The sequence below is a fragment of the Prinia subflava genome, chromosome 7, assembly GCF_021018805.1.
Source record: "Prinia subflava isolate CZ2003 ecotype Zambia chromosome 7, Cam_Psub_1.2, whole genome shotgun sequence".
NCBI classification, from domain to species: Eukaryota; Metazoa; Chordata; class Aves; order Passeriformes; family Cisticolidae; genus Prinia; species Prinia subflava.
The window spans coordinates 1815684-1843376 of NC_086253.1; the positions used below are offsets into that span (position 1 = coordinate 1815684).

The 27693-nt window shown below is 66.2% G+C and overlaps 2 protein-coding genes across 2 annotated transcripts in view; one reads left to right on the top strand and one right to left on the bottom strand.

The window, feature by feature from the left end:
* Positions 1–1450: 1450 nt before the first annotated feature.
* Positions 1451–7190, bottom strand: DQX1 (DEAQ-box RNA dependent ATPase 1). Its single transcript, XM_063401335.1, has 11 exons — positions 6909–7190; positions 5720–5913; positions 4574–4949; positions 4155–4391; positions 3880–3979; positions 3614–3769; positions 3284–3475; positions 3071–3196; positions 2357–2547; positions 2086–2276; positions 1451–2013 (listed from the first exon to the last, which is right to left on the bottom strand). The coding sequence occupies exons 1-11, from the start codon at positions 7188–7190 to the stop codon at positions 1836–1838; spliced, it is 2223 nt and encodes a 740-aa protein (XP_063257405.1). The 3' UTR covers positions 1451–1835.
* Positions 7191–9541: 2351 nt separating this feature from the next.
* Positions 9542–27693, top strand: part of LOC134552601 (dedicator of cytokinesis protein 2-like) — a 44352-nt gene continuing 26200 nt past the window's right edge. The window contains exons 1-28 of the mRNA XM_063401331.1: positions 9542–9715; positions 11169–11252; positions 11363–11403; positions 11644–11699; positions 11801–11897; positions 11981–12129; positions 12476–12611; positions 12713–12867; positions 13235–13316; positions 14183–14318; positions 14589–14664; positions 14807–14886; positions 15062–15187; positions 15271–15395; positions 16027–16125; positions 16514–16586; positions 16675–16778; positions 18754–18943; positions 19777–19874; positions 19998–20087; positions 20353–20453; positions 21169–21303; positions 23823–23934; positions 24423–24493; positions 24849–24955; positions 25116–25243; positions 25756–25806; positions 26496–26591. Coding sequence (XP_063257401.1) covers positions 9676–9715; positions 11169–11252; positions 11363–11403; positions 11644–11699; positions 11801–11897; positions 11981–12129; positions 12476–12611; positions 12713–12867; positions 13235–13316; positions 14183–14318; positions 14589–14664; positions 14807–14886; positions 15062–15187; positions 15271–15395; positions 16027–16125; positions 16514–16586; positions 16675–16778; positions 18754–18943; positions 19777–19874; positions 19998–20087; positions 20353–20453; positions 21169–21303; positions 23823–23934; positions 24423–24493; positions 24849–24955; positions 25116–25243; positions 25756–25806; positions 26496–26591 — 2838 coding nt within the window. The 5' untranslated portion in view covers positions 9542–9675. The remainder of the gene's footprint in view (positions 9716–11168; positions 11253–11362; positions 11404–11643; positions 11700–11800; positions 11898–11980; positions 12130–12475; positions 12612–12712; positions 12868–13234; positions 13317–14182; positions 14319–14588; positions 14665–14806; positions 14887–15061; positions 15188–15270; positions 15396–16026; positions 16126–16513; positions 16587–16674; positions 16779–18753; positions 18944–19776; positions 19875–19997; positions 20088–20352; positions 20454–21168; positions 21304–23822; positions 23935–24422; positions 24494–24848; positions 24956–25115; positions 25244–25755; positions 25807–26495; positions 26592–27693) is intronic.

Here is a 27693-nt window from a genome sequence, read left to right on the forward strand (position 1 = left end):
CCCGAGACCCCCAGCCCTGCGCCTACCTCTGCGTGTCTCTCCGGTGGGCTCGGCAGGCCTGGGGGCTGCTCTCTTATACTGGGCTGGATTGTGTGGGGCTGTCCCAAGGTGCAGCCACAGCAGCATCACAGTTCTGAGAACTGGAGAATGGGAGCCATGCTCAGCCCCCCACCTCCCACCCACCCAGCCCCGGGAGTCACCGCCGGTACTTCCCGGGGCAGGGGGCACCGCACACGCCCTGCCCTGCCCTGGATGCAGCAGGATGGGTCCCCATCCAAGGGGCAGCACTGGAATCCGGGATGGTGTTGGGGTTCTGGGTGGTCCCAGCTCTCTCAGAGGGGTCCTGTGCTTCTGCACCACCCGAGGGTCTGCACAGCACCCCCACAATGCCCTGTTGTGGGGCTGGGGGACCTGTGAGGTCTATCAGCACCCATGCCAGGGGTCTGGGGAGGGACAGCTCAGGGCTGGGCCCCTCTGTGTGGGCTGTGGAGGGTCCCTGAGGAGAGGGGAGGGTTTCCACAGAGGCTCAGAGTGATGCTCTGAGGCTGGCACAGGTTGTCTCACCCCTTCACTCCCCTCCTTGGGCCACTGCGTGTCCCAAGGGATGCTGTGCAGGGAGGAGGACGCAGGGACAGAGATCACCATGGACACCAGCTGCCCCTTTACCAGCCCCATGTCGAGGACACAGAGCAGACCCCACCCTGGGGAGGGGACTGCTGTGCCCTGCTGTGTACTTTCTGGAGTTCCTAGAAAGCAAAGGGGAAGTGGGGGCTGGGGAGGCCGGGGGAGCCCAGCTCTCACCTTTTGAGGCACTGTGGCCAGGACAGGGCGGTGGGACGTCCAGTCAGAGCACAGCCAAGCCCCTGTGCGTGGGCTGTGGGGCAGGGAGGGGAGCCGGGACCCCCCAGGCCCTCATGCAGCAGCTCAGCCCCTGGCTGTAGCACTGTAGGGGACCACAAGAAGGGAGGGAGGGAGGGATGGGGCCCCTTGCCCGGGGGTGCCCCCATGCCCTGCCCTGTCTGGGGGAAGCAGTGCCAGCAGCAGGTTCGGGGGCTGCTCGCCCCCACCTCACTGACCGCAGCTTCCCCTTGGCTTCTGCAGAAGAACCACAACCACAGGGGGAAGTCCTGAGGCAAAGGCCAGGGATGCCCTCAGCACGGTGGAGACCCCAGCGTGGTACCCAAAACAAGGGTGGGAGGGGAGCCAGGCCTCACAGACAAACCATCCCTGGGTGATGGGAGGAGCAGGGACAGAGCCTACCCTGGCCAGACCCCTCTGTGGTGATCTCCCTCAGCAGAACAGAGCCCATCCTGGCTGAACCCCTCTGTGGTGATGTCCCTTGGCAAAATGGACCCCACCCCAGCATGACCCCTCTGTGGTGATGTCCCTCGGCAGGATAGATCCCCCCCAGCTGGACCCCTCGCTGCAATCATGGACACAAAGCCAGGAGTAAAGGTCACAAAACTTTATACAGGAGGGACCCGTGCGTGGCCCCTCGGCCCCGGGGGAGCAGGAAAGGCGATGCCTCCAGCCCCGCAGCACCCCTGGGAAAGATGGGGTGAAGGAGCCCAGTGGGGAGAGCCCACACGACTCCCCCGGCCGGGGCCAGCGCTCCCCAATCCACGCTCTGAGGTGCCAGGGTGGTCCCACAGCCGCTGGCCCACAACCAACTGCGGCGCGGCGCCGAGGCAGTGCCACGCAGTGCCCGCGCCTCCCTGGGACCTGGGACAGCCCCTGCGGCCACACAGCCCCCCTGGGGCCTCCCCGGGGCTCCCCTGTCCCCAGGGTCATGGCCAAGCCCAGGCAGCCCCCCCGCGGGGCTCCGGTGCTCCGGTTCACTGCAGGACGCAGACGTCCCCCGGCTCATCCTCGCGTCCGGCCGCCGCCGCCAGCCCCGGCTCTGCCGGCGCGTCCTCTGCCGCCACCACCTTGTCCCGCAGCTCCATCAGCAGGTCCCGGCCCTCGCTGGGCGGCAGGTTGCTCAGGTAGTACTGCGGGGCCAACTCCACCAGCCTGGGGGCACAGGGTGGGGTCAGCCAGCCACAGGGAGTCCCTGCGAGGACCCGCCCCTCCCCGCGCCCTCACATTTGGGGCTGGATCTCCGAGACCACGCGCAGGCAGTTGTCCTGAGAGATGGTGAACTCGTGGTACAGCACCCAGGGGGGCAGGCGGCGCGGGGGCGGCCGCAGCAGGTACCCGCAGGCGGGGGCCAGGTGGGCCACGTGCTTGTGCGTCAGCATCACGTAGTTGCCGGAGCCGTCGATGTCTCGGGCGACCTGGGAGGGACCCAAGGGAATGGGGTTGGCTGGCACATCCCCACAGCTCCCCCGCAGCTCCCCGCAGCCCCCAGGCCCACCTTGAGGAAGTATCCGGAGATGAGGGCCCGCTGGATGTTGAGGGCGTTGGCGTCGGAGCCGAAGGCGGGCGGGGACACCGGGAGCTCGATGCGGCGCATGACCTCCAGCAGCTCGGCGCGCACCGTGCCCGCCAGGCGCAGTGCCTCGGCACACAGCCCGTGCTTCCGGCACCAGCCCTCGTCCCCCGCGTCTGCAGGAGGGACAGAGATGTGGGGACAGGCATGGCACAGTGGGGCAGTGATGTGGGGACAGGTATGGCACAGCAGGGGCAGTGACGAGGGGACAGGGATGGGACAGCAGGGGCAGTGATGTGGGCACAGGGATGGCACAGCGGGGGCAGTGACAGGCACAGTTGGGGCAGTCATGTGGGGATTGGACAGTGCTGCCATGGGGACAGGGACATGTGAGCAGAGAGCCCGCTGGACTGGGGGCTTGGAGACCATGGAAGCACTGCTGCTCCCCGTGTCTGTGACCCCTTCACACAGCGGTGACAGGGACCGAGCAGAGGGCACAGCCCTCACGCTAGAGCTGGGACCCTCCAGATCCTCCCCAGCCAGGCTGGGTGCTGGGATGGGGTCAGGAATGCAGCTCCAGGGCAGGGGACACATGAGGGGGTGTGGGACACCAGGAGGAGCAGGGGATACAGGGGGTACTCAGAGGGGTCTGTGGGATGCCCACAGGGGTGCAAGCCCCCAGCCCCTGCCCATACTCACGCTGCTGGAAGGCGTTGAAGATGTTGATGAGGGTGAAGTGGTCCCCGTTGGGGTGCAGCAGTGCCCGCCGGCGCAGCGCCACGGCCTCCTCCAGGTGCGTGGACAGGGGCACGAAGCAGGGGGATGCTGGGGGTGGGCAGGGGTCACTGGGTGCCCCGGCACCTCCCCGGCAGCGCTGGCTCCTGGGGGCACCCCAGACCCCCCACACGGTACCTGTGAGCATGGCAGCCAGGCTGACCATCTCCTCCACGCAGTCGAACTCGCAGGAGGCGATGAGCGCCTTGGCCAGCTGCGGGTCCAGCGGGAACTCCGACATGATGATCCCCACCTCCGACAGATTCCCGTCGTCATCCAGGGCTGCCAGGTAGTCCAGGTCCTCCAGCGCTTGCATCAGCGACTCGGGGGCTGGTGTGGGACATCAGGCAGCTTTGCCCAGTCTCTCCTGCGCCTGCCAGGCCCCCGGTCCCTCTCCAGAGACGCAGTGACGGCCGCAGCCATGGCTGCCCCGTCGTGCCCCTCTGCTCCAGCCCCCATGGGCTCTACCTGGGCGGTCAAGGAAGTCGCACTGGCCCATGTCGGCGATGTCCAGGCGCTTCAGCAGCAGCACGAGGCGGCTCAGGCTGGTCTCGCTGACGTGGGGCGCAGGGCTGGGGGGCAGGCGCTCCTCAAAGGCCTCCGAGTACAGGCGCAGGCAGGTGCCTGCAGGACAGAGGCCACGAGGTGGGACAGGGACAGGGCAGTGGCACAAGCAGGGGAGACAGGTGCTGGTCAGGGGCATCCTGAGGGGGCTGCTGGAGCAGGGGTCTCACCTGGGGGGCTGCCAGCGGCTCGCTGCATGCGTGACTCAGCCTGGCTCCGGCTGATGGGCCGCAGCACCTGGGACTCGGCACGGATGCGAGGGTTGTACACCTGCGGGAGGCCGTGAGTGGGACACTGCAGGGGACTCCTGCCACCCCCCAAGGCCCCTCACCCGCCAGCGTAGGGCCACCACTGCCACCTCCCCGGGACAGACCCCTCCTCCCAGCTGGAACATCACAGCAGGGAGGGTCGCAGAGCCCGCTGCGCCCCAGCCCGTCCTGCTCACACTGCGCAGCTCCAGCCCCGAGTCGATGACGAAGCGCACGGCGCCCAGCGAGAAGGACGAGTCCCCGAGGCGGTGGGTGACAATGACGCGCCGCTCCCGGCCCTCGTCGGGCGTCTCGTAGAGGCGCTGGGCGGCGCGGCCCACGCCGGGGTGCAGCGGCAGCACCAGCAGCGGGCCCAGCGCCGGGCTCAGCGCCACGGCCTCTGTCTGGATGGCAGCGCAGCACTCGGAGATCTCCTGGAAGAGGACACGGGGCACAAGTGACACCAGTAGTGTCCTCACTCGCAGGTCGGGGTGCTGCACCTCCCACTGCAAAGCAGTCCCAGCTCCCCCAGTTTAACCCCAGCTGCCCCTGCCATGCTTTGGGCTCCCCATTGAGAGGGACACCCCAAACCTCCCCTGTCCCCCTGCAAGCTCACCTGCTCACTGGCCAGGAAGACGAGGACGTGGCCAGGCTCCTGGCGCCGGTGGATGTCCAGCACGGCCTGACAGGCGGCAGCCACGCTGCCGTGGGCCGGCGGCTCCTGGCGGAGCAGCTGTGGCGGGGGGCCGCGCCCGGGGACCCGCACCACGGGGGGGTCCCCGCAGAAGGCGCGCAGCCGCGGCTCCAGGGCGGGCGAGGTGACCACCACGAGGCGCAGGGCCGGGCGCTGGCGCAGCACATCCTTGAGCAGCCCCAGCAGCGCGTCCGTGGGCACCGTGCGCTCCTGCGCCTCGTCCAGCACCACCACCCCGTACTGCCGCAGCAGCGGGTCCGACGTCATCTCCCGCAGCAGCATCTCGTCCGAGCAGAACCTGCAGAACCGCCCCGTCAGCGCCCACCCCTGGCTGGGGGGAGCAGCAGCCCCCTCCCCATAGCACCCCCTTCTCTATAGCAGCCCCTTCTCTATAGCAGCCCCCTCCCCACAGCAGCCCCCTCACCATAGCACCCCCTTCTCTAGAGCAGCCCCCTCCCCACAGCAGCCCCCTCCCCTATGCTTTGCCCCCTTCTCAGAGCAGCTTCTTTCCCACAGCAGCCTCCTCCCCACAGCAGCCCTCTTCCCATAGCAGCCTCCTCCCCACAACAGCCCCTTCTCTATAGCAGTCCCCTCCCCATAGCAGCCCCCTCCCCACAGCAGTCCCTTCTCTATAGCAGCCTCGCCCCACAGCAGACCCCTACCCAATGCTTTGCCCCTCCCCACAGCAGCCTCCTCTTCATAGCAGCCCCCTCCCCAATGCTTTGTCCCCTCCCCATAGCAGCTTCTTCCCCATAGCAGCCCCCTCCCCACAGCAGCCCCTTCTCTATAGCAGCCCCCTCCCCAACACTTTGCCCTCTACCCGCAGCAGCCCCCTCCCCAATGTTTTGCCCCTCCCCATAGCAGCCCCCTCCCCAACGCTTTGCCCCCTCCCCAGAGCAGCCTATTCCCCACAGCCATCCCCTCCCCAACGCTTTGCCCCCTCCCCAGCACGTTGCCCCCTCCCCAGAGCAGCCCGTGCCATTTCCCCACGAGGCCAGCCCGGATTAAGGGATCAGGCGGGGCTCAGTGGGATTAGGGCCCGTGCTGCCAGGCTGGCCCCTCCCGCACCTGAGGATGGTGTCGGCGGTGCAGCAGTCCTCGTGGGGCACGCAGTAGCCCACCTCGTGGCCCAGGTTCAGGTCCATCTCGTCGGCCACGCGCAGGGACAGGCTGAGGGCGGCCAGGCTGTGGGGCTGGGTGCAGGCCACCAGCCCGTGGGCGAACTGCAGGGACAGGGCGTACTCGGCGCACCACTGAGGGATCTGTGGGGACAGGGCGTGGTTCCAGGACTGTCCCCTCCCTGCTGTGCCCCTCCAAAGGGCACAGGGACCCTCCCCACGGGTCTGGCTGCAGGATCTGCAGGGCCAGGGGCTTTCCAGAGGCACTCATAACTCAGGCAGGACGGTCCCTCCCCACTGTCACCTCTGAGCCCCACGGGCTGTAACAGCAGTGCCATGGCCCCACACCTGCAGCGTCCTGCCCCGGTGTGGGACACTGTGACCCTGCCCTCGCCTTAGGGACACGGGACAATGGCCTGGGAAAGGCCACAGAGAGACAGGGAAGGGATCACCAGTGCCTGGCCTGACGGTGTGGGACAGTGCCAAGGCCACGCAGATGTCCCTTTGGCACCAGTGACCACAGTCCTGCTTCCTCCTGTCACCTCTGAGCCCTCTCACGAGCAGTGCCTGTGCCTCAGTGTCCCCAGGGCACTGCAGGGACTGCAGGCAGGGTGCTGCACCCAAAAACACCGGCCCTGGGGCCCACGCAGGGGCTTTGTTCCCCAAACCCGGCAGTGCCAGCCCAGCCCAGAAGCTCGGCAGGTCACACCCAGGGAGGTGATTTGGTTGAACCCAGGGCTAACACCCCGATAGCCTGCGGGGACCCAGCCCATTCCGGCCCCGCGGCTGCTCCTGCAATCCCTTCCCCGGTCAAAGTCTGCCCGGTGCCGTCTCCGAGTGTCACCGGCAGCCGGGACCGGCTCCCCGGGGCACCCGGGAGGGGTTTGGCGCCCAGCCCCGCCGCTGTCCCCGCACCATGCCCCGCTCCAGGAAGGCCCGTTCCCCCTCCCGGTGCCACCCCCCGTGACAGTGCTCTGCCCGGAGCCCGGCACATCCCGGTGCCCGCCCGCCCCGCAGGCTCAGTGCCACGTTCCCGGGGCCCGTCCGTGTGTCCCGCGGCTCGGGGGCTGCCCCGGCGTCCGGGAGGATCCACAGGCAGCCCCGGCGGGGCCGGGCACCCCGGCTGCCCCTGGCCTCACCTGCGTGCTCTTGCCGGTGCCCGGGGGTCCGGACACCAGCACGATGCCGCCGCTGCCCTCCAGGTGCTCCATGAAGCTGTACTTGGTGGTCCACACCGGCAGCTCCCGCCGCTGCCGCAGCAGCTCGTAGTACCGGGAGGAGAAGGGCAGCCCGTCGTAGGGGTTCACCTCCAGGTCGCCGTCGCAGCCCAGGGACGGCTCTTCATCCTCCTCCTCCTCCTCCAGCGCGGAGCCGGCGCCGCTGGGCCCGGGCAGGGGGCCCGGCGCCCCGTAGGCGGCCATGGCGGGGACACCGGAGCTGCGAGGGCGGGCGGGGGTGGAGCGGCACCGGCGCTGACCCTCCCTCGCCTACGTCCCGGGAAGGAGCCCGGGGCAGCGCAGTGCCACGTCCCGTCCCGCGGGGAGGGCACCGCGGGCACCGGGCACGGGCGGGGGTGCGGGCACCGGGGCACGGACAGGCGCGGAGGGGTGACACGGGAGACCAGGAACAGGAGCGGAGTGTGGGGCACCGGGAGAACGGGCGGGGAACCGGCGGGCGGGCGGGGAACCGGGGAAAGGGGATGGGGCACCGGGGGAGCCCCGCAGGGTCGAGCAGAGTGCGGAGACCGGACAGGGCTGTGCGCGGGCACCGGACCGAGGCAGGGCACAGGGGTTGCGGGACAGGGCGGACACTTCGGGAGGGTCGGTCCCGAACGGCACGGACCGGACCGGGTCAGCGGAGCACCTGTACGGGACGGTGCGGACCGCGCACCCGAGCACCGGCACCGGGCCGGCTCTCAGCGGAGCGGAGCCGGTGGGTCGGGGGCAGGTGAGGGGCGGGTCCCCCGCACCCTCCCGGGCCGCGGCCCCGGTTCCGGGCCCGGTTCCGGTTCCGGTCCCGCCGCTCACCTGCGCGCGCCACCGCGGGCCCTGCCTGCGGACACGGTCACGTGCCCCCCGCGCCGTCACGTGCCCCGCCCGCGGCAGCCAATCAGCGCCCGCGCCGGGCGGGGCCCGGATGTGGCGGCGGGACCGGAGCGGGCGGGCCCCGGCAGCGCCCCCGGCAGTGCCCCCGCCCCGCCCCGGCAGCGCCCCCGGCAGCGCCCCCGGCAGTGCCCCCGCCCCGCCGCTGCCAGCTCCGCTGTGCGGCTCCGAGCCCGCCCGCAGCGCCCATTCTGACCGGGCTTCCTGGTACCGCACATCTCGGTGCCGGTGCGGGGCATCCCGTACTGGATCTGGGCATCCCGGTGCGGGACTGGGCGTAGCGGAACCGGGAATCTTGTACCGGTGCATGCCGTAGCAGTGCCGGGCATCCCCATGCGGGCCATCCTGTATTGCTGTCGGCTGTACCGGAGCCGGACATCCCGCATCGGTGTCGGTCCTCCCGTACCGGAGCATCTCGTAACGGTGCCGGTCATAGCGGTGCTGCCGGTGCGGGGCATCCCGTACTGGGCGTACCGCGGCCGGCCATCCCCATGCCGGACATCCCGTACCGGCGCCTCGCATCCGTAGCGGCTCCCGCGGCCGCGGCGGCTCCCGGTGGGACCGGCAGGTGGAGCTCCCTGACCGGCGAACGGCCCGGGCCGCGGGGCAGAGCCGGGTGGGGACCGAGCGGTGCCGGCTGGCCCCGGGACTGCGGGAACCGGGAGCCTCGGAGGCTGCGGGAAGTGTCACGCCTGCCGTTCCCGCTCTCCGGGAGCCCCGGCAACGCCCGCACGCCGGTGCCCGTGCCACGCCGGTGCCCGTAGCACATCTCCTTCTGTTCAGCCCCGGCGGGGCAGGTCCGTGCAGTGGCGGGGATCCGGCGGCACATCCCGGGCTCCGGTGGCCGCTCCAGCTCCTGCGTGTCCCGCCCTCACCTCGGCCGGGCGGTGACACCGGAGCGCCGCGGCGGGATCGCGCCGTGCCCAGTCCCGTGCCCGCCCGTTTTCCCTCTCCCGCGGGGCTCTCCTTGCTCTCGGCTTCTCTCAGGGTCGGCTCTTGGTCGGGGGCTCTGTCCTGGGCTGGGGCAGAGGGGTGACCCCAGAGCGGGCTCAGTTTGCAGGGGGCTTTGGGGACATTGTGAGGATGCAGGGACGGAGCCGAGTGCCGGTTCCGGGGGGCTGATGGAGAGAGACAGACGTGTGTCAGCCTGTGGGAGCAGCAGCAGGACTCGGGGGGGCTCCGAGGGTCCCAGGGCAGTGTGGCCATGAAGCATGAGGGCCTGGCTGACCCCCACTGGTGCCGGACATCAGAACGAGTGCAGGCAGCAGGAGGAAGGAAGAGGCTGGTGCTGAGCCCTTGCTGAGTGCTGAGCCCCTGCTCCATGCGCCCTCCTGGTGCTGCAGGAGCGCCGGGCTGGACAGGCATGGCCTGGTGCACCGAGGGATGGAGATGTGGACACACCAGAGCCAGCCACGATGGCAGAAACCTCGTCCCAGCAGTGCCAGCGGGAGCCTCATGGCCCACCCGTGTGCGGTGAGGCTGGAGCACTCCAAGCTCCCAGCTCCAGCCCCGTGTCCTGCTGCCTGGGGGCTCCAGCCCCCAGGATCACTGTGCCACCACATCTGGTCACTCCAGCCACCAGAACCATCTTGGGGTGACCCCTGGGGTGGGTGGTGTGGGGGGCTCCATCCCCAGCACACTGCAGAGGTGGGGTGGTGGGGTGGGACCCCCGCGCTCGGGGCGCTGAGGAAGCGGAGGTTTCACAAGCCGGGGGTACACGTGACACGGGGAGTGCGGCAGGAGGAACCGGCAGCGGCCCTGCGGAGCCCCGGTCTCCGCGGCACGGCCCCGGTGCCCGGTGGCCATGGCGCCCTGGCTGCCCACCAAGGAGAAGTACGGCGTGGGTGAGTGGGGGCTGCGGGTGCTGCGCCCTGTGCGGGTTTGCACTCGGCTGGAGGGGCACGGGGCTGGCAGGGTGGGGTGCTCGGGGTGAGGTGACATCCACGGTATCCCCCCATGGCGGCTCTGGAGGTGGCAGCTGGGTGATGGCAGCAGTGGTTCCATTGTGGGGTGATGCGAGGAGGTGGTGCAGGAACAAACGGGGGTAGAGGGGGCTGCAGGGCTGGTGACAGAGTGCTCAGGGAAGGGGACCGAGCAGGACAGGTGCCAGCAGGACCCACATGCCAGGAGCAGTGCTGCTGGGGGTGGCACAGCACTGGGGTGGAGGCTTGGCTTCCCTCCAGGCTGTGGGTGTGGGCTCAGCCTTGCTGAGGTTCTGGGGGAGCCTTGAGACACCCCAATAATTTTCCGTAGGTTCCAGCTGGGGCTTTGCAGCTGCCTCGGTGTTGGTGATGGCAAAGCCCTGGGCACCCCCACTCCCTGCAGCACCCCCAGCTTGGGCTCCCCGTGCCCTGCACCAGCCCTGGGCACCCCCACTCCCTGCAGCACCCCCAGCTTCTGCTGGCTCTGGCAGCCCTGTGCTTCTTCCCGTTTCTTGTGGGGCCGTTTCCTGCACCCTTCCCTTGCACTCTCTGCAGTGCTGGAGCAAGGGCTGAGCTTCTGCAAGGTCCTGGGCAGCACCTGAGCGAGGGCTGAGCTGCTGCTGGTCCCAGCTGGCTCAGGGTGTTGGTGGGGAGTTTAGGATGATGGGAGGGGTCCTGTGGGACCTCGGGGCTCCCGGTTCCCCAAGGTGTGAGGGTCAGCATGGGGGGATCCCATGAGTCGGGTGGGTCTGGGGGTGCTGCAGTATGAGCTGGCCCTGGCTGGGCCTCAGGGTGGGCACAGGTGTGGTCCTAGGAGGGACCCCCAGGTGCAGGGACTGTCCCTCAGTTTGGGGGCCAAACCACAGCTGCCTGCCCCAGAGCTGTCCCTGGGGCCAAAAACAGTGACAGGGACAGCAGCAGCACGGCCGGGCAGGAAGTGGCTGGCCACCAGTGAGCTCCTGTCCCCACCTCCCCCCTCCCCTGCCACCAGCTCCGCTGTCCCCAGACAGACCCGTCCCTGGGCCACCAGCCCTGGCAGGGGCTCAGCTGGCACTTGTCTCCCCGCATTCCCTGTGCCAGGAGCAGGACCACCACTCCCAGGGTGTGGGTGGCGGGCAGGGGGTTCCCATAAGGGACCCCTGAGTGCCAAAAGGGGGGGGGGCTTCTGCTGTGCCCGGCCCTGTGCGGGCTGTGCCGGGGCTCTCCTGGGCTGTGGGCTCGGGGTGCTCAGGGGTCTCACTGTTTGTGGGGCTGGGGCTCTGCCCCATCTCTCAGGGCTCAGCGGGGCCTGCTGGAGTGCTGTGTGGGGCTGGCTGTGGGGTGCAGGTGCACAGGGCCCCCCGGGGATCCCAACTCCCAGCCCCTCTTCCCACAGCCGTGTGGAACTTCCCGCGCACCAAGGAGCATCACCTCCCGCTGCAGATCGGGGAGATGGTGCACATCCTGCAGGCCTCCGAGGGTAAGGGGGATCCCCGGGTGCACCCCAGCGTGGGTTCCTGTGCCCTCCTTTGTCCCTGCAGTGGGGGCCAGGACCCCCAGCCCGGCTGACGATGTCCCCTCCCCTCGCAGGCTGGTACTGCGGGTACTCGCTCCGGAACAGGGCTGCCCGGGTAGGTGAGGGGCTGCTGCAGTTCTGGAGGCAGGACGGGCACTGCTGGTGGCTTTTCCTGTCCCTGCTGGGTGTCTGAGGGGACAGAGGGGGCATGGACAGTGGCTTTGGGGGGATGCTGGGCTCGAGGGGGGCAGGGGGCACGGCAGGCTGGGCACCCTGTGGCACTGGGAGCCTCCAGCTGTGCCCCTCTGAGGGACAGCTCCCAGCTCGGGAGTGCTGATGGCTCCGGTTCCCCCAGGGCATCTTCCCGGCCTCGCTGATCCGGCTGAAGGGCGCCGTGGGGGAGCACCGGGGGTAGGTACGGGGCACGGGCAGGGGCGGAGGGCTCCACCTTCTGCCCCGTGCGGGGTCCCTGCGGAGCTGGGGCGCTCCAGGGGTCCCTGTGCCTCCCCCAGGGCCGGGGAGAGCGCGGTGCCCGCCGAGATGCCCACGGTGCAGGAGATCACCACCACGCTGCGGGAGTGGGCCACCATCTGGAAGCAGCTCTATGTGGTGAGGGACGAGGGTCTGGGTGCCGGGGGAGGATCTGGGAGTGGCGTGGGGGGCCCCGGTGACACCCATGGGTGCTGCTGCAGGCCGGGCAGACGGAGCGGTACGGGCAGGTGAAGAGGATGATGCAGGAGCTGATGGAGCAGCGCTTGCAGCTGCTCTCGGGGACGCTGCCCAAGGACCAGCTCCTGCGGCTCAGGAAGGAGGTGACCGGCAAGATGGACTACGGCAACAAGTGAGGGCGGGGACAGGGCACAGGGACCTCCAACCCGCCCCTGGCACAGGCTGTGCCGTGCCCGGGTGTGCTCCCCGGTGTCCTGGCTGGCTGTCCCTGTGTCCCCATCAGCCCAGCTGGCTGTCCCGTGATGGCTGGGGACAGTAAGAGTGCCACCAGCTGCACGAGCCACCTGGCTAAGGGCTATGGCTGGGACAGGAATGTTCCTGGTGCTGCCAGCTCCCGTCCCCTTTCCCAGTCGGATCCGTCCCGCCCCCTCAGACCCTGTGCAAGGACAAGTGAGTGCTGGTGGGGACACAGGCCCGTGTGCCCCCTGCCCTGCCTCAGCCCATCCCGGCCCCTGCAGGATCCTTGCTCTGGACCTGGTGGTGCGGGATGAGGACGAGAACATCCTGGACCCCGACAGGACCAGCGTCATCAGCCTCTTCCAGGCGCACAAGAGGGCGGCACAGACCCTCACCCAGCGCATCCAGGAGGAGACGGTGAGGCCGCTGCTGGCCCTGCACCCGGAGCCTGCTGTCCCCTGTGCCCGGGGATGTGACAGGGGCTGAGCTGTGCGGCTGAGCCACCTCGTGTCCCCCAGAGCCCGCAGCAGAGAGCACCGGGCCATGGCAGCCACGGGGCTGCTTCGCCCTCTCACAACCTCTACCTCTGCGTCCGCAACTTCGTCTGCCACATCGGGGAGGAGGCGCAGCTCTTCATGGCCCTCTACGACCCTGGCGAGCAGCGCATCATCAGGTGTGGGCCCGGGGGATGGGACACACCCTGCACCTGCTTGTCCTGCTGCTCCCTGTGGCATTCCCCCCATCCTGCTGCCCATCCTGCCCAGCCCAGAAGGACCCAGCGGCTGTCACAGGGGGAAGGGCCCCGGCCCTTCCTAAAGGGCTTCTCCAGAGCGGGAGGGTTTGTCATGGCCACATCCCCTGGGACAGCCCGTCCTGCCCCGGGCACTGGTGAGGTGACCAGTGCGGTGACTGGGGACAGCCAGGCTGTGCCAGTGCCTGTGCCACAGTTGGGGACACCGGTGGGCTGAGGGGTCTGTGCGGTGGGAGCTGGGGGGGCTCCGCCGTCCCCGTGCCCACCTCAACCATCACCCGCCCCGCAGCGAGAACTACGTGATCCGCTGGGCCAGCACCGGGGTCCCCCAGGACATCGAGCTGCTCAACAACCTCAAGGTCGTGTTCACGGTGAGCCAGAGCCCGGCGGAACCCGCCGCCCCCTCCTACAGATCTGCCCCCGCCTGCAGCATTTCGGGTGCTCCGTGTCCCCCCGCGAGAGGCCGAACCCCCACCAGTCCCCCTGCTCGGGTACCCCCAGCCCCTTCGCAGACGCCCGCCCTGGCGCCGCCCCTCGGGGCCCCCTCCCGGTTCTGGGGGTCCCCTCTCGGTGCTGGGGGTCCCCTCTCGGTGCTGGGGGTTCCGGGGTCCCCTCCCGGTGCTGGGGGTCCCGGGGTGCCCCGTCCCCGCTCGTCCCACGGCCCTCGGCTCCCGCTGACTCAGCGCTTTGGCTGCAGCGCAGCGCTGACCCCCGGGACGCCGCGGAGCCATCGATATGCAAATGAGCCGAGAAAATCAATGTTAATGAGCAGCATCAGCACTTCGGCTCCGCTGCCGTCCCCCGGCTCTCGCCCATCTCTGCCCTCTGCTCGGCTCGCTGCTGATGTCCCCGCGTGTCCCCACGCTCTGCTTAGCGCCGCTGGGAGGTTTTGGCGCAGGGACAGCACCGGAGGGACCCCATCCCCTCCACAGTGCCTCCAGGGCGGGTACAGGGACACCCTGAGGTCCTTACACCATGCCAGGTTGCCCCCCGCTTGCCAAACTGCCTGGTCTAGGGTGACCCGTTGGGACCATCGGTTCTGGCATTGTCACCATCCCTGGGCCTTGGGAGCCCTGGGGTGCACAGAAGCCCCCGGGGCAGCGGGGCTGTGTCCCCATTGTCCCCACAGTGCAGGGCACCCTCTGCACCCACTGGGTCCCCCCGGGCACCCCGTGATCACCCAGCGCTGGCGCTGGCACGTCCCTTGCGGTGGGGTGACACGGCCGCTGTCCCGCAGGACCTGGGCAGTGCCGACCTGAAGCGGGAGCGGCTGTTCCTGGTGTGCCAGATCATCCGCGTGGGCCGCATGGACCTGCGGGACAGCCACAGCCGCAAGCTCAGCACCGGCCTGCGCCGCCCCTTCGGCATCTCAGGTGCGGGTGGGCTCCGTGCAGACCCCCAGGGATTCCTGTGCCACCACCCTGGCACCCCCCAGCCACCACACCAGGCTCTGTGATGTCCCTGCCTGCCCACACTGTCCCCACCGGGCTGTCCCTGCCCAGGGGACACCTCACCCGCAGTGTCCTGGCACAGGGGACCCCCAGCACAGCGCTGCTGAGGTGTCCCCGGTCCAGCCCTGCCTTCACCTCCCCCAACGATCCTGTTCTGGGGGTGCCACCCCTGCCACCTCTGTGTCACTGCAGTGATGGACATCACCGACATCACCAAGGGGATGTGTGACAGCGACGAGGACAAGCAGCACTTCATCCCCGTGCACCTGTGAGCCCCGTGGGTGGGAGAGTGCTGGGGGGCAGGGAGCAGCTCCCCAGGGCCTGGCTGGCGTGGGGACACCAGCTGCCAGGGGACAAGAGGTGCAAGGATCAAAAAGAAAAGGCTTTTCCCCTAAATGTGGCTTTTCCAGGGTGGCTGCTGATGGTGATTTCCTTCACAATATGATCCGGAAGGCGGTGGAGGGGAAGGACATCAACCACAAGGGACAAGGTGTGTCCCCCTGTGTCCCCTGTGCCCACTCTGTGCCACGAGACCCCTTCCTGGGCCATCTGCTTGTCACATGAAGCTGTCCCTGCAGTGTCAAGGACTTGCTGTGGCCCCTGGTGGCTCTGGCTCCCCCAAGCTCTTGCTGTCACCCCTTGAGAAATTGCTGTGGTCCCTGCAGGGCTCTGGGTGTCCCTGAAGATGCTGTGGGGAGACCTGAGCCAGGTGAGGAAGGACCACCCGCACCTGGTGGACCGCAGCACGGCCGTGGCTCGCAAGCTGGGCTACCCGGAGGTCATCATGCCAGGCAAGTGTGGGGGGGACAAGCCTGGCGGTTCCTGGGGGTGCCAGCGTGCTGCCAGGACCTGGCTGACGGGACTGTCCCCCCAGGTGACGTCAGGAACGACATCTACCTGACACTGGTGCAGGGCGAGTTCGACAAGGGCAACAAGAAGACGCAGAAGAACGTGGAGGTGACCGTGTGTGTCTGCGACGAGGCGGGAAATGTGGTGCAGGTATGGCAGGTGTCCCCTGTGTCACCTCCCCTCGGGTATGGCAGGTGTCCCCTGTGTCACCTCTTCTCGGGTATGGCAGGTGTCCCCTGTGTCACCTCCCTTCGAGTGGAGCAGCAGCTCCAGTAGCAAAACCGGCTGGAATAGAGATCTGGGAGTAGAATAAAGATATGGGAAAGTGCTGTGAAGGGATAGAGAGAAAATCGTTCTCTCCTGGGGACAACCAGACCCCGTGGCCATGCCCAGTGTCCCCGGGCTTCCATCCCCAGCACAGGCAGGGGGGAAGGAGCCAGGGGCTGGCAGGAGGGGTCAGAGCCAAGTGTCACCTCCCCAGGCTGGCTCTTGCCTCTCTCCTGGTGTTCCCGCATCAGTTCTTATCTGGCTCCTGGAATTGCCGAGGGCCCATCTGGGCTGGTCCAGGGATGCATCCTCCACCTCCACCACAGGGCCAAGCCCCGATGTCCCCGGGGAGGGCCGTGTGTCCCCTCAGAGGTGGCACCAGCGAGATGGAGGGGATGGCGCTTAGGAAGGTGTGGCCAGGCGGGTTTGGGGAGGGACCGGGGCTGGCTGGGACGGGAATTATCCCTCTCTGCGAGGCCATTTGGGCTGATCCCGAGGTGTCTCCTCCCGGCAGAACGTGATCCACGCGGGAGCAGGGGACAGCCCCACCAGCCACTACCGCTCTGTTGTGTACTACCAGCAGCGGCACCAGCGCTGGATGGAGACGCTGAAGGTGTGGGGAGCTCCAGAGCACAGGGGCTGTGATGGGACAGGGCTGTGGCCGTCACTCCTCCTGTGCCACAGGACTCTGCTGCTGCAGGGCTGGCATTTTGGGGGGCGGCCCTTGGTCCCGTCTCGGGGACAATGGAGGTGCTGCCAGGGTCACAGCATGACCCCTGGATGGACACCCAGCACGGCCAGCACTGGGGAGGGTGGTCCTGGGAATGGGCCCTGCAGCCCTGTCCCCATCCCAGTGCGCCCAGTTCAGCCTCAGTGGTTGATTGGGGGGGATGTGGGGTTGCAGCAGCGGCACAGCCCTTTCCCAGGCACAGAGGGACACTGCCCAGGTGGGGGCTCAGCCCGTGCCCCCTGCCCTCACCTGGGCACACCTCCCCACCCAGATTGCTGTGCCCATCGAGGATGTGCACAGGACCCACCTGAGGTTCACCTTCCGCCACCGCTCCTCCAGCGACTGTGAGTGTCCCTCGCTCCAGGCCTTCCTCCCAGCCTGGAGGTGTGTCCCTGTCCCCTCCAACCCTCCCCTCACCCTGTGTGCCCCCAGCCAAGGACCGCAGCGAGCGGATTTTCTCCATGGCCTTCGTGCGGCTGATGCGCCCCGATGGAACCACGCTGCGGGATGGGGAGCACGACCTGGTGCTGTACAAGGTATGGGGGGACCCAGAGCCCCCCGAAGTGGGGGGGCTGTGGGACAGCAGCACTTCTGGGGCAGGGATCCCAGTCCCTGCCTGAGCCACTGCGCTGGTGGAAAGTTCCCAAAGCCCCTGAGGGTTGGCGGTGCCTCCCTGCCGCCCTCGCTGTCCTTGGTGGCGGGGGCTCCCCGCTCACGGTGTGCTCCAATCCCCGCGCTGCTCCTTTGGAATGACAAGTTGTGTTTGGGAAAAGGTGATCTGAGCGTTTGTGACGGGGAGGGAACGTCCCCGTGGTGTGGCTGCGCTTCACCTGATTTCACCAGCTCCGAGAGAGCGGAGGGGAGGGAACATCGCTGCTCATGTGGGAAAAACGCACTCAGCTCCAATGTGAAGGGGCCCTGAAGGCGCTGCCCCCTTACCTGGTGTCCCCTCCCTGGACTGGGGCTCCTGTGCCCAGAGGAGTGGGGGGCACAAGCCGGTCCCTCTGCCAGGGCGAGCTCAGGGCTCTTCCCTGTGTGTTGACACCTCCCGGGGTCCCTGCCTGGCCACGGAGCTCCAGTGTCCCTGGGGGTCACCTGCTCCCCGCCCCTGGGCTGCTGCATGGCAGGGTTCTCTGATTTTGGCAACGTGACCACAGTTTCTCCAGGCAGAGCCATGTCCCTCCCTGAGTTTTTTTGGGATGAGCCGACCTGCTCCTGCCTGCTGCGGCAGCCCAGGACGGGAACAGACCACGCTGTTCCTCCCTGAGGCTCCTGCACACTTGAAATCATTATTCTGTCCCTTCTCTCTGCTTTATTTTTGGGCAAAAGACCCAAATTCTTTGACTGCTGCCGTGGCCCCCGGCACTGGCTCTGGTCCCTGGCTCTCTGGGGACTGTCCCCTCCACAGCAGGAGCGTTGGGCACCTTTGGGACGTGCCAGTGCTGGCTGTGGCAGTGAGATCAAACCTCCCACGCTGCCCTGCTAGGAGAACAAACCCCCCACACCTCCCTGCTGGTCCGTGTTCCTCTCAGAGAGCTGTCCCTGCCCTCCTGAACCACCACGTCCTGCGCTGCTCCGTCCTCTCCCTGCCTGAGCCCGGCTCTTCCCGGCAGACACAGGGGCTGGACTCTGGGAGGCAGAAGCTATTTTATCTTTTTATCCCTGCTTGCCAGGGGAATGGGAGTGAAAGCTTTTAGCTGCTCAGACCTCTTGATCTCAGGCTGGTCTGAGCTCCAGCCAGTTTTCCCTGCATGGGCTCACCCCTGGGAAGGAGTGCAGGGCTCCTGTGTGTTGGGTGCTGGTAGCAAGTGTCCTGGAGGGGAAAAGCAAACATCAAACATCTCTGTCACCTCCATCCGACCTTCAGCTGGAGGGGTTTCACCCTGCGAGGCTGCAGGCAGGGAGGGGTGGGTGTCTGTGAGCTTCAGCCCGGCTGGCTGGCTCTGATCATCCCCCACGTCCCAACGAGCAGGGAAGGTCACCCAGAGTCACCCCAGTGAGTCCTCCTGGATGCCACATTTTCAGCTTAGAGGACACAGAAACAGGCTGGTTTGTGGCTGTGGAGGCCCTGGCATGCCCACAGAGGTGGGAGGCGTAGGGTGACAGTGATGGTGTGGGGCAGGCTGTCCTGGACACTGGGTGTTGTCCTGCTCCGTGTCAGTGTCCTGGTGTCCCACGGCACCTCCATCCCTGCAGCAGTGCCCAGGCGTGTTTAACTCCCAGCTCAGACTCCTCTTGGTCACTCTGCTCCCCCTGCCTCTTGTCCTGTCCCCACTGTGTGACACGGGCTGGGGTTTGGTGTCTCCCTTAGCCGATTTTCCCAGCTGAGCAGGGTCCCTGTGGATCTCCCCAGGGGATTTGTGGGATCAGTGTGGGGGAGCCAGAGGGGTGGGACGAGGTTGCTGTGTGGTGGCAGCCACGAGCCGTGGGGTCAGGACTGAGCCCCTGGGCACACAGGGGGCCAACCCTGTCCCCCGGGGCTCCAGCTGTGACCCGTGCTGTGCCCTGCAGGGTGACAGCAAGAAGCTGGAGGACGCCAGCGCGTACCTGTCGCTGCCCTCGGAGCGGAACCTGTCGGAGTCCAGGCTCCTCTCGGGCTCCTCCTTCCGCGTGAGCGGGGCCCCCTCGGGTTTGGCCGTGTCCACCCGGGACAGCTTCCAGATCTCCACGCTCGTCTGCTCCACCAAGCTGACCCAGAACGGTGAGTCCTGGTCGCCAGGACCTGGCTGTGTCCCCTGCTCACCAGGACCTGGCTGTGTCCCCTCCCTGGTGGTGTTCCTGCCCACCGGATCGCACTCCCACCAGTGTTTGGCTCTCAGTGTCCATCACACTGGGACAGCGAGGCGAGAACAGTGGGAGCAGTGAGTGCTCAGTCACTGTTTGGCCGACGCTGGGGAGATCAGCTCCATCAGGGTGTTTTGGGGGGCTGGCACCCACTGCAGAGGAGCAGCAGCGAGTGGAATTCCCACTTGAACATGGCTGCTGGAGGGTCCATGACCTTCCTTCGACACTGAGGTGGGAATTGGAGCTCTGTGGTTTAACTCCCATTCCTGGGTTAGCTCAGGGGAGTTTCCAGCCCTGCACAGGTCAGGGCAGCTCAGAGCATCTGTGCCCCCTTGGCCCTAGCACGTCCCCCCTTGGCCAGGGAAGTGCTGGGAGTGCTGGGCTCTCCTCCCACCATCTGCGAAGATGGGAATGGCTCATCCTGCTCTGCAGTGCAGGGGGCTCAGGGGACATGGCCTTGTGTGGGGATGTGACACACGGTGACACGTGGCTGCAGGGCCCAGGGCGCTGTGGTTCAGTGTGGAGGGGTCAGGGATGAGGCTGCTCCGTTAATTCCCTTCCTGCAGCACAATTGTGTCGCCCACAGCCACGACCTATTTAAAGTTTGTGCTTTACAGCCCTGGCATGAGGGGATTTCAGCACTGAGCAGTGGTTCTGGCTGCTCCAGGATGGGATGGGGGAGCTGGGGGTTGGTAACACTGGGGTCTGCCCGTGGGTGGTCAGTGCTGACTGCCCCATCCTCCTGCCCAGTGAACCTGCTGGGGCTGCTGAAGTGGCGCTCCAAGCCCAGCCTGCTCCGTGGGAACCTCCAGAAGCTGATGAACGTGGATGGAGGCGAGGTCATCAAGGTACAGCCAGGATTTGCTTCCCTCCCTCCCTCCCTGGTCCCTGCACCCCCCATGGCCAGCAGCGGGGTCTTGGGCAATGCTGGGGTCAGAACTCGAGCCCTCACAGCCCTGATGTTCCCCCAGTTCTTGCAGGACACACTGGATGCCCTGTTCTCCATCATGATGGAGCACTCGGAGACAGATGTCTATGACACCCTCGTGTTTGACGCCCTGGTGAGCAGAACCCGTGTGGCTCTGAGCCCCCCCAGTGCAGGCTGGGCACTGGTTGGACTGGGGCAATGGGGTTTGCTGCTCTGAGTGACCCAGCCCGGGTCAGGGCTGTGTTCTGAGGGACACTGTCCCTCTGGGGGACAATCCCAACCAGATTCAAAGGTGTTTCTCCCACACCAAGACAAGAATGATGAGACCAGGGCAGGGTGGGCTCAGGGTGGCTCTTGCCCTGCCCACGCCGAGCCGTGCCCCTGCCTGCTGCCCTCAGGTTTTCATCGTGACGCTGGTGGCTGACAGAAAGTTCCAGCATTTCAACACAGTCCTGGAGGCCTACATCCGCCAGCACTTCAGCGCCACGCTCGCCTACAAGTGTGTCCCTGGGGGTCATGGCACGGGGAGGGACAGGCTGGGACAGCCGGGACAGGGCTGGGACAGCCAGGATGGGGCTGGGACAGCCAGGATGGGGCTGGGACAGCGGGCACGGGGAGGGACAGGGCTGGGACAGCGGGCATGGGGAGGGACAGGGCTGGGACAGCCAGGACAGAGCTGGGACAGCCAGGATGGGGCTGGGATGGCAGGTACAGGCAGGGACAGGGCTGGGACAGCTGGAATGGGGCTGGGACAGTGGGCATGGGGAGGGACAGGGTGGGACAGCCAGGATGGGGCTGGGACAGCCAGGACAGGGCTGGGATTATGGTCACAGGCAGGAACAGGGCTGGGACAGCTGGAATGGGGCTGGGACAGCCAGGATGGGGTTGGGACAGCCAGGATGGGGCTGGGATGGCGGGCACAGACAGGGACAGGCTGGGACAGCTGGAATGGGGATGGGACGGTGGGCACGGGCAGGGACAGGGCTGGGACAGCCAGGATGGGGCTGGGATGGCAGGTACAGGTAGGGACAGGCTGAGACAGCCAGGATGGGGCTGGGACAGCGGGTACAGACAGGGACAGGGCTGGGACAGCCAGGACAGAGCTGGGACAGTGGGTACAGACAGGGACAGGGCTGGGACAGCCAGGATGGGGCTGAGACGGCAGGTACAGGCAGGAACAGTGCTGACAGGCCCATGGATACTCCACCCCGCAGGAAGCTGCTGTTGGTGCTGACGCAGTACGTGGAGCAGGCGGGCCGGGGGGATTCCTGCGAGCCCCTCCCGCGCACCTTCAAGGCCCTGGAGTACATCTTCAAGTTCATCGTCCGCTCCCGCCACCTCTTCGTCCAGTAAGTGCTCCCAGTGCCCCCAGTGCTCCCAGTGCCCCCAGTGCCGTGTGGCAGCACCCTGATGGAGCCTGGCTCTGGGGTCTGTGGGAGGGAGGTCCCTGTGCTGTGGGAGCGGTGTCAGTGCCATTGTCACTGCCATTTTCAGCCCTGGGGTTGTGGCAGCGGCAGCTCAACCCACCTGGGTCTGGCTGCTGTGGCACCCAGGTTGGCACCCACCGCTCCTGGGGTGCTGCTCTGTTGGCTGGCCCCCAGGCAAGGCTCCTCCATGGCTGTGAATCCTCTCCTCGAGGATCCTGGCAGTTTTCAGCTTCATGCCATCCTCTGGATGGTGCTGGGCAATGGTGGTCTGCTGGTGGGGTGGGCAGTGCTGTCCACCTCGGGGCAGGAGAGCTCTGCAGCCACCCCAAATGCCCGGCAATGCCCCACAGTGACCCTGCCCCACAGTGACCTCTGCCCCAGCCACCCCTGACAGGGGGTTTCCAATGAGCTCTTAAAATCCTCCCACAGTGGGGATGGCAGAATGCCCCGGGCAGTCTGTGGCCCTGCGTGCCTGGTACGGTGCTGGGGAGGTTTCCTGGAGCCCAGTTAGGGTCAGTGGGAGGTGTCCCTGCCCAGAGCAGGGGATGCAGCTGGAAGTTCTGTGAGCTGCCTCCCAAAGCAGCCCCTGCTGTGATGCTGTGATGAGCAGAGGAACGGGCTAAAGGTCGAGGTACCCACAGGCACCTCCAGAGTGCCCTCAGGCTGCTTTCACTTGTTCCCTGTGGGCACGGGGGTCACATCCCAGTCTGGGTGAGGGGACAAACACTCCTCCTCCGGGCCGGCGTGGGAGGGGAGGAAGTCAGAACGCGACCACAAAGGACGGCTGGCGTTCCTCTTTCGTTCCACGTATGCAGCACCGAAAACTGAAGTGTCCTGAGGGCACAGCAGGCAGTGAGGCGGGCAGGGAGGCGGGCAGTGAGGTGGGCAGTGAGGTGGGCAGTGAGGGACCCCCCCCACACACGGCCAGGGCCCCCTGCCCGGGGTCGCACTGCCTGGCACCAAAAGCAGCGGGATCGCCCCATTCCCTGGTGCCGTGGCTCGGCAGGCAGCTGTTTTTGAGGGAATGAGGGCTTTGCCTCCTCCACCCCAAGCCCAGGATGTGTCAGGATATCCCTGTGGGTGCTCCCATTGCAGTGAGGAGCTGTGCTGGGGTCCCTGTGCCCCCAGGGACTGTCACATCTCACTTTGCACCACTCGGTGTTAACCGTGTGATTGAGCCCTGCCTGTCCTCGCCGCTTCCATCCCTTCCCGGTGTCCCATCCGTGGCTCCGGGGCGCTCCAGGGCTCTGTGGTGCTCCAGAACATCTCACCCCACACCTGTCTCTTCCTCCTGGGCGAGGACACGGAGCAGATTCCCAGCTTAGAGTGCTCCTGGCAGGAGAAATTAATTACGCGGCGCGTTTGCAAACAGCCCCGTGAATGAGTTTGCCTGGAACAGAGACATCCCCGAGGACATTTAGCGATTTTATATAGCTTCCCTTTATCTCAGCAATCTCAACATGCAATAACACGGGCTCCTCAGATCCTCTAAGTGCTCTGAACGTGCTGCAATTTGTACAGGCTGTAATCGACAGGAATTGGGTTGTAATTAGAGCAGTTGCTGCAGATTGCCTGGTCTGGGATTGCCTGTGCTGCTGCTGGAGCTGGATGAGCAGTGCCTGCAGCTCCTCTGAGGAGCCCAGGTAGCTGCAAGGGTGACTGAGGGCCCTGTCCTCCACCTTGGGACCCCTCCCTGTGTCCCCTCAGGGGCCCCGATGGCACCGTGGTGACATGTGTCCCTTGCTGCTTCCTCCTTGCTGGTTCCTCTCGCTGCTTCTGCTTTTCAGCCACCACCGAGGGCAGAAAAACTTTCCCTGCCAGTGCTCATTGTCCTCACGGATTTTGAAGCCAAGCTGTACAGAGCTTGGAGCAACCCATGGCCCTCCCAGCCCAAACCAGTCCATAATTCCAGGATTTCCTTACATAGCTGGTGGCTGGATAATTTTTCCTGCCACTGCTTGGTGTCAGTGATGGGGGAATCACCTCACACAGTGAATTTATTCCTGTGATCACACCTCAGCTTTGCAGTTTCCCTGCAGCTTTGCACATCCCGTGGCTGAAATCCCCTCATTCAGTTCGCTCTGGTCCAGCTGCTGAGGGGGGCTGGAGGGCTCAGGAGGCTCCTGCTCAAGTGGGACGGTGCTGAACTGCTTTGAGAGGGTTTGGGGCTGCAGAATCATGGAAAAGAGGCGCTTTTTTAAAAGAAAAAAAGGGGTTTTGTGAGTGGGTCTGTGGACATGGTGGGGCTGTGGCTGTGCCAAGGGCTGTGCCAGTGCCAGGGCTGTGCCAGTGCCAGGACTCACCACTAGATCCAGCCATGGATCATGGACCAGTTAATTAACTGGGATGGCAGTGACCCCCGGGCAGAGGCTGGCACTGCCAGGGGAGGTGTGTGGCACAGTGGCAGTGCAGTGACAGCACGGTGACCCTGGCCACCGCAGGCTCTACGAGGGGAAGGAGGTGGCCGAGTTCCAGCGCTCCCTGCAGCGGTTCTTCCTCGCCCTTAACCAGCTGATGGAGTCCCCGCTGGAGGGTCCCACGCTGCTCTCCCAGGTGGGGCACGGGGCTCAGCTCTGGGGCGTGGTGGGAGGGTGGCACTGGCTGTCCCCATGCCGAGGTGGCACTGTCTGTGTTTGTTTTTGGGGTGACACTGTCCATCCCGTGGTGTCAGAAGGAGCTGCCACCCGTGCGCTGCCTCGCTGTCCCCAGGGTCCCCTCCTCGTGCACCCTGGCACCCCAAACCCCTCGCTGCTCTGGGGCTGCGGTGTGGGGTGGGGTCAGCAGCTCGGTGGCACTGGGCAGACGCTGTCGTGGCCACTCGTGTGCTGAAGTGTGCAGAGAAAATCTGGGAAGGGTTCCTGGGGATTGCCCCCCATCCCGGATCTGTCCTGGCCTCATTCCCTGCATCCAGGACCAGGCACAGGGGGTTGAGGGAAGCAGAGCTGGGTGGGGGTGGGATGGGGCTCCACTCTGCACCCACGGCCTCCCAGAGGGTGCTGGTGTGAGCCCTGGCTGAAGGCAGCTCTCGTGTGTCTCTGCAGGGAGCAGCCCTGAAGTACCTGCCCTCCATCCTCGAGGACGTGTGCGGGATCTTTGACTCCTCTGCTCTGGGGTAGGGTCCCTGTGCCCCCGCCAAGCCCAGCCCGTGTCATGCCACAGCCACCTCTGTCCCCACACCCAGCACAGAGCTGAGGGCGAGGGCAGGCAGGATCACCTCCTGATCCCCTTCCCAGTGCAAAAATTGGGAGAGTTCTGCTCGGTTTTAGCAGCTGCCTGCACTTGGGCAGGGGCTGAGCCGGAGAACTCAGCCCCAGCTGGGTTCATTTTGGGAATTCAGGCAGGATTTGCCTGCTGGGTGTCTGTGGTGGGCACAGCTGCCCTGTGGGACCGTCCTGCCCCACACGGCTCTGCCCCATTGAGGGGCTCCCCCCACCCAGCAGAACCTGGAGCTCCTGGTTTGACTGCAGGGCCGTACTGCGGGACTTTGTGGGGAACCTGCTGCCCCAGCGCCTGCTGAAGCAGAAGCTGCAGTCCCTGACTCACATTTCCAGCAGCAGAGCCTTCCAGTCCCACGGTGAGAGGGGTCCCGCTGGCACTGCCCCTGCTGGGCTCACCCAGAGGCCACGGCACAGCGTGGGGACGAGTCCCTGGGCAGGCATCCTCTGCCTCATGCCCGGGGTGGCCCCACAGACGGGGACAATTCCCTCATGCCCGTGTCCCCTTGTCCCCCTCAGAGTGCCGGGAGCTGGTGCTGCAGACGGCCCTGCCCATCCTGCAGGAGCTGATCCAGGCAGGGGAGGAGGAGGAGTCCTGCATCGAGCTGCTCAGCAGCATCCTGGAAGTGCTGTACCAGGCCCAGAAGGTAAACCAGGAATCAACGGGGCAGTGACCTGACCAAACCCCTCTGAGCAGGGTTAAGCACCAGTTCCTGGCCAGGATGTGTTCAGGGTTCACTGCAGTCAGCCAGGGGACTGTGGGTGTCACCACGCCAGCAGAAACACACCCAGAGTGGAGAAAATCCTCATGCTTTCCACCTCAGTGGGCTTCTGGTGGGTTGCCCACCAGAGTGGGGAAGGGACTTCCAGGCTCAGGGATGACTCTGGTGGTGGGGGCATCACCAGCTCTGCAGAGCTGCGAGGAAGGTGAGGGCAGGGAGGAAGAAAGTGAGGGCTGGGAGGAAGGTGAGGGCAGGGAGGAAGACAGCTGGTCATCAATTGCCAGTCAGCCCCTGGGCAGTATCACCCTCCAAAATGAAGAGTGATGGTCTCAAACATGAAGCAGAGACAGGGTGGGCACCCACCTGCCCAAGTGTGGCCTGCCTGGGTGGGCTGGGGCCATTCCTGGGGGTCTCAGCCCTGTTTCTGGTGATTGCAGAGAGCAGAGAAGCTGCGAGCGCGGCACAAGGACCGTGGGGACGTGGAGCTGGTGAGTGTCCCTGCAGCCACACAAGGTTTTGGGGACGCACAGGGCTCTGTGCTCTGGCTCTTCAGGAGCCTTCCTCTGTTCCTGCCCTTCCTGGCTGCTCTGGGGTTCCTTTCAGGGGCCCTTTGGAGGTTCAGGTGTCCCACCTGCAGTGCAGGACTGGCGCTGTGGGAGCTGAGTTGGACACTGTGTCCTGGGAGGGTCAGGTGGTTCTTTAATCCCCACAGCACCAGGAAGCCCAGGAATGGGATGGAAAGCTCGGAAATTGTGGTAAAATGTCTCATTTTAACTTTAAAACCTGAAGCAGCTTTTATGGAGATCTTGGTGGGACGCTTTTGGGGGAGGGTTCTGCTCTTGCTTCACCACCATGAGAGCTGAACCCACCTTTTCCTGCCTGAAACCAGTGCAGCATCCTCATCATCCTCAGCCATCCTCGGCTGTCCCCACTGTCCCCAGCCAGGTGCCCACTTTGCCAGGGAGGTGTACAGGGCTGAGCTGTACAGAGATCCCAAATCCCATATTTTTTATGCTGGAGCACATTGCCTTGCTGTGGTTCCAGCTCTGGATCATTCCCGTCTCGCCACCCTGATGCCACCAGCCCTGGAATGAGCCATGCTGTGCCACACCATGCTGGGACACGTCCCACAGCTGGGACACACCCTGCCATGGCCCTGACGCCCCTTACCTTGCAGGCACAGGTGAAGAAGCACACCCAGGTGATCCTGGAGCGGCTGCTGCCCACGGTCAACCGCAGGGTGATCGTCCTGGACCGGGAGAACCCGCTGAGGGTGAGTCCCCCTGCGCCGCTCCCCTTCGGGCCACTCAGGACAGGCACGAGGTGTCCCTGGCCCGGGGCTCTGGGGGTTGTGACTGCCTCTGCTTCTCGCTGGCCCTGCTGCCAGACCCCAGCAGGATGGGATGGATGTAGGGATGGATGTCAGGGATGGATGTCAGGGATGGATGTTGGGGATGGATGTTGGGGATGGATGTCGGGATGGATGTCGGGATGGAGGTCGGGGATGGATGTCGGGGATGGATGTTGGGGATGGATGTCGGGATGGAGGTCGGGGATGGATGTTGGGGATGGATGTCGGGATGGAGGTTGGGGATGGATGTCGGGGATGGATGTCGGGATGGAGGTCGGGGATGGATGTTGGGGATGGATGTCGGGATGGAGGTCGGGGATGGATGTCGGGATGGATGTCGGGGATGGATGTCAGGGATGGATGTTGGGAGCTGTGCTGGGAGCAGGGCTGGAGCGGCCAGAGGGTAGAGGGGAGTGGGTGGGGAGCAGAGGAAATGCCGTTTTGGGAGCAATGGAGGGTTTGGGTTGCATTATCTGGAAAACAAGCGACCGAAGCCCGTGAACCGTCGCAGTTTTACATGCCAAGAACATTTGTGAGGAGCTGGACACGCGGGAAGGGAGGCGGCTCGGAGCTCCGCACGGAGCAGCGATGGGAGGGGACAGAGCCAGGGCCAGCGGGGGCTCGGGACCTGCTCTGGGGACGTGGTGGTGACCCCAGGAGCTGCACTGCGTGTGAGGGTGGGCCATGAGCTGTGTTGGAGCGCGTTGTGGAAGCTCGGAGCAGGGCAGTGCCGTGCCCGGGGAGCTGTGGGCAGCCGGAGCCGCCGGGTCTGAGCGCCGGGCTGTGATTCAGCCGTGACTCAGGCGGGAGATGCATGCGGGGTCGCGCTGGGCTCCGTCCTGCTTTTCTCCCTCGTTCCCAGGCTCTGTGACTCAGGGGCCGCCGGAAAGCGCCGGGCAGTGATGGAGGCGAGGGGGGATGAGGGCGGTGCAGTGCAGCCCACGGCAGCAGGGAGGGACCCTCTGCTGTGCCTGCGGCTCGCCCGTGGCTCCACAGGAGCCGCCGGCAGCTCTCCCGGTACCGC

Excerpts from the sequence above, each read along its gene's own strand:
- DQX1 (XM_063401335.1), bottom strand. The coding sequence starts at position 7,190 with ATGGCCGCCTACGGGGCGCCGGGCCCCCTGCCCGGGCCCAGCGGCGCC. Across the intron at positions 3,980-4,154 it reads CGGGGCTGGAGCTGCGCAGT|GTGTACAACCCTCGCATCCG; the intron begins GTGAGCAGGACG and ends GGCCTCCCGCAG. Across the intron at positions 3,770-3,879 it reads AGCCGCTGGCAGCCCCCCAG|GCACCTGCCTGCGCCTGTAC; the intron begins GTGAGACCCCTG and ends TCTGTCCTGCAG.